General features: G+C 50.8%; 1 protein-coding gene across 2 annotated transcripts; it reads left to right on the top strand.

The window, feature by feature from the left end:
• The first annotated feature begins 1,541 nt into the window (after window positions 1-1,541).
• PRG2 (proteoglycan 2, pro eosinophil major basic protein) lies at window positions 1,542-3,865 on the top strand. Of its 2 annotated transcripts, none has more exons than XM_004389185.1 (5): window positions 1,542-1,599; window positions 2,201-2,484; window positions 2,815-2,946; window positions 3,473-3,584; window positions 3,807-3,865. In XM_004389185.1, exons 1-5 carry the CDS (start codon window positions 1,542-1,544, stop codon window positions 3,863-3,865), a joined length of 645 nt encoding a protein of 214 aa, XP_004389242.1. The 2 variants fall into 2 exon arrangements, with proteins under 2 accessions (XP_004389242.1, XP_004389241.1); XM_004389184.1 differs by having other exon boundaries at window positions 2,201-2,517.
• The last annotated feature ends 262 nt before the right edge of the window (window positions 3,866-4,127 follow it).

Genomic DNA, 4,127 nt, shown 5'->3' with positions numbered 1-4,127 from the left:
CCAGTTCTTTTAATGTCATTGCTCCTTGCGGCTGAGTCAGCTCTGATCATGGCGACCTTATGTACAACCAAATGAAACGTTGCCTGGTCTTGTGCCATCTCCATGATCTTTGATGTTCTTGAGCCCATTGTTGAGCCTACCTTCTTTTAATAACCGCATTATATTCCCTGGAAAAAATGGGCCACATTTTATTCAATGTCCTGTCGATGGGTATCCAGGTTATTTTCATGTGGACAAACAGTGAAGCAACAAATAACTTTGTCAAAGCATTATTACTTATAGGTGTTTTATGCCCAAAGGATAGTCTCCAAAGACTGAAATAAGTCAAATGAGACGTACATTTTTAATTTAATAGATATTTACAGATTTATTCTCAAAATGGCTGAGGCCATGCATGTTCCCACCAGTAAAGCAGGTGCATTTTCGAAAAGCTCCCTAGGAAATGCTGATGTGGAGGTCTGGTTAAGAACCACCGGCCTGGAGCAGTCCCAAGATGGCCCCGGGCTCTCTGAAAGGGGTGTTGGAAGAGAATCTGGCAGCCAGTGAGCGATGGGCTCCACCAGGGAAGTGAAGAAACTGTTCTTATCAGCCCTCCCTCAGTCTCCCTCAGGCTTGGGCAAACCCTCTTTCCCTAGGGGAACTTCCTCCAAGGCCCCTATATAAAATGTCCCTGTGGAATGAGTGAGGGAGGACCCAAGCTTTGGGAATTCCTAAGGACCATGCAGGCTTCCGGGCGGGTGAGTAGTTTCCTTTCTGCAGTCAGCTGACTCCGATGAATTCTTCACCTCTTCGGAGGACTGGCTGGGACTGTGTGTGGCTTTCAGGTTGTGGTGTGGCAGTGGGGGCAGGATGTCTTGTCTTCTGCCTTTCACATTTCTTCTGAGATGTGTGAAAGCTGGCCTTGCCTGGGGAAGACAGAGGGTGAAGGACATGGGTGTGTGTGGTTTTTTTCGAAGTTTGAGAAGGGGACACACTTTCTACATGCTGTGTGTTCAGGGGCAGGTTAATCAGTAAGCACGGTATGCGCCGGCTTACAGCAAGCAAGGTGCACACAGGCTTACATGTGCTTCCTTACTAATCTGTAGTGCACAGTTTCACATGAGTTTCACCATGTCTTTGCACAAGTAAGCCCGTGCGTGCCTTGCTTCATGGGTAGTCTGTTCCCTGTGTATGTTTCTAGGAAGGCCAACCATCGTTTCTTGATCTGTCTTGCTTTATAGACTCTAAGAGGCCAGTAAGTACGAACTGATAAACATAATGCTCTATTCTTCACTTCCAGGCCCCTGAAAAGCCAACCTTGGCTGCCCCTGTGGTCTGCTTCATTCTACTCAGAAAAAGGTCCCGGGGACCTGGAGGGTCAGGGGCTGGGCTCCACATTAGCTTTCTTGGCCCATCCTGACTTCTGTTTATGCATTCTCTTTCTCCACTTCCCTCCCAAGGCTCCCTATTGGTGTGACTGTGGGCTGTGTGTGTGTGTGTGTGTGTGTGTGTGTGTGTGTGTGTGTGGTAAACTGTGTTCTTCACTGCAGGACAAAACCAAGATGAAACTCCTTCTACTCCTGGCTCTTCTCTTTGGGGCAGTTTCTGCTCTTCATCTGAGTAAGTCTCCTTTGCTCTCTCTGTTTTGCTCCTTTCTATAGTAGATGGGGTCAGAGTCACACACCCACCTCCATCTCAGGCCATCCCCTATTTCAGGGTCCCTGCACACTTAAAGCAGCAGGGACTCTATAGTTGGGAGTTGAAGGGATTCTTCTGAGTCTTGGTTCTCGAGTGACATTACCAATTTTGTCCTTTCCATATAATGCTAGTGATGACACCATAGTAGCTTCCTTTAGCTTTGAGCTTACTGAGTGCACTGTGCTGAGTATTTTCTATGCATTATCTCCTGTAATTGTCATAGCATCCCTATGAGGTAGCTAGTATTGTACACCCATTTCATAAATGAAGAAACGAAGCTAGTAGATGATGCAACCAGTACTCAAACTCACAGCTACCTGACTCAAAGTCCTTGCTTTAAACCACCATGACCTCATGTGGGAGATTGGGTTCTAGTGGAGACCGAGTTCAAGGTTCCTCTCTTTGCAGAGTTGAGTTCTGTGATGCCTAGGGCAAGGCGGGAGCTGTCCATGGTTCTGGGGAGGATCAGGGGAAGATGTGAAGCAGGGAAGAGAAGGAAGGACCTTGGTCTTTCTCCCTGCAGGGACTGAAACTTCCAAATTTGAGAGCCTCTTGGGAGATAAGACCTTGCCTCAGGATGGGGAGATGCCTGAACAGGAAGCAGATAAGTCTCCTACCAGAGAGCTGGCACTGCAGGAGGAAGAGGAGGAAAGGGGTTCCGGAAGTGAAGATTTCCCTCAGGAAGAAGAGCCCGTGGAGTTGGTCTCAGCCCTGGCTGAGGTGGACAATGACTTTCAGTGCCCTAAGGAAGAGGACACAGTAAAACTGGTGGGCAGCCCTGGATGCAAGGCCTGCCGCTTCCTCCTGGTGAGGTCCCCCAGGAATTTCAATCATGCTCAGGTGAGTGGCTTGCGGCTGAGGCTGAGAACTGGGGGCAGGGGAGAGGGCTATGCCTCCAGCCTTCATATCACTGGTGATTTTCCACATTGAGGGCCTGGGGGTGTCATCAGAGGCTGAGGCCTGCAGAAGTGTTGGGAGTAAGAGGTGAGGGCCACATGGAAGCAGAAGTTGCATTTGGTCTTCAGCCTTCAATGGCCATGGGCATGGATTTTGGAGACTTAAAGACTTGGGACTAAGGTCACATTAATTCCTGTGTGTAGGTCCACCCCATTCTTTCTCTTTTATCCTGTCCTGCAGATTATTTGCCAGAGGTGCTACCGGGGCAACCTTGTCTCCATCCACAGTTACAGCTTTAACTACCAAATCCACTGCTACATCAGAAGGCTCAACCAAGGCCAAGTCTGGATTGGAGGCAGAGTCACCGGCTTGGTAAATGGGGTCCCCGCTTTAAGTAGGGGTGCCTCCTAACCCCAGCCAGTGCTCAGTTTGGTGCAGATTTGTCTGTGGAGACCCTCTGCTGTTGCTCCCCCCGGGATTCCCTGAAGAACTGGGGTGATGATAGATGGGCACCTGGGTGAGACTCCGAAGGGGCAGGCTGGGCATTGGGAAGGGCTAAGGATCTAGAGTTAGGAGGTTTGGATTCAAGTCCTGCTCTACATCTGACTGTCATGTGGGCAAGATATGAGCCTATCTCCTCAACTCTAAGATGGGGCTGCCAGCCCCATCTTGTTAGGGCCAGAAGGACGAGTATGTAACTGGGATGCATAGAATGTGATGATGATGACCACTGTGAACCAATGCTTCAGTTGACCAGGAAGGCGTCCATCATGGTCCAGTAGTAAAGGACACATGGCCCAGAGGGCGCAGAAGGTTCCAGCAGGGACAGTTCCATCTCTGTCCTCATCTTGCCTCTGCTCCACGCCCCAGCCCACCTCTTCCCTCCTGCCTTCCCTAGGGTTACTGCAGGAGGTTTTACTGGATGGATGGCAGTTCCTGGAATTTTGCATACTGGGCTCCTGGCCAGCCTTGGGCCGGTAGGGGCAGTTGTGTGGCCCTGAGTACCCAAGGTGAGGGGGCTTGGGACAAACCACAGGATAGGCGTGGGAGGTGGAAGGTGCCCCATGGAGGAGGTGGTAAGAAGAGTCACTTTCCCTGAGGGAAAGACCTCCTGGATTTTAGACTCCTTCACTGAGGAGTGGGGTAGGGAGTCAGTGGTGAAGGAAAGACCCCCTGGGGGCTGAGCCAGAGTTGGCAAGGGGCTGAAGTCCTTTCCTGTTCTGCCTTCACAGGTGGTCGCTGGTGCCAAACATACTGCGGCACTCACCTTCCTTTCATCTGTTCCTACTGAGCTGGCCCGCCAGGAGCTCAGAGGCGCCACCTCCTGGCCGCTGCCTCCCCATGCCTGTCTGCTGCCACTCTTTCCACATCCCTTAGCATAAAATTGTTTTCCTGAAACTGATTTCATTCTCCTCTGATTATTGATCCACTCTGGTTAGTCTTGCCCTCCCCTCCCAACCCCACTGCCTCGCATACAAGGGGCCAGAAGCTATCATTCCTTTAGGAGAACTCGGGTGGTTGGGTGGAGTCTATGGGGCCTTCCAGAGACAGAG

This window comes from Trichechus manatus, unplaced genomic scaffold, assembly GCF_000243295.1.
Source record: "Trichechus manatus latirostris isolate Lorelei unplaced genomic scaffold, TriManLat1.0 scaffold00236, whole genome shotgun sequence".
Lineage (NCBI taxonomy): Eukaryota > Metazoa > Chordata > Mammalia > Sirenia > Trichechidae > Trichechus > Trichechus manatus.
This window is presented reverse-complemented; position numbering and strand designations above follow the sequence as displayed.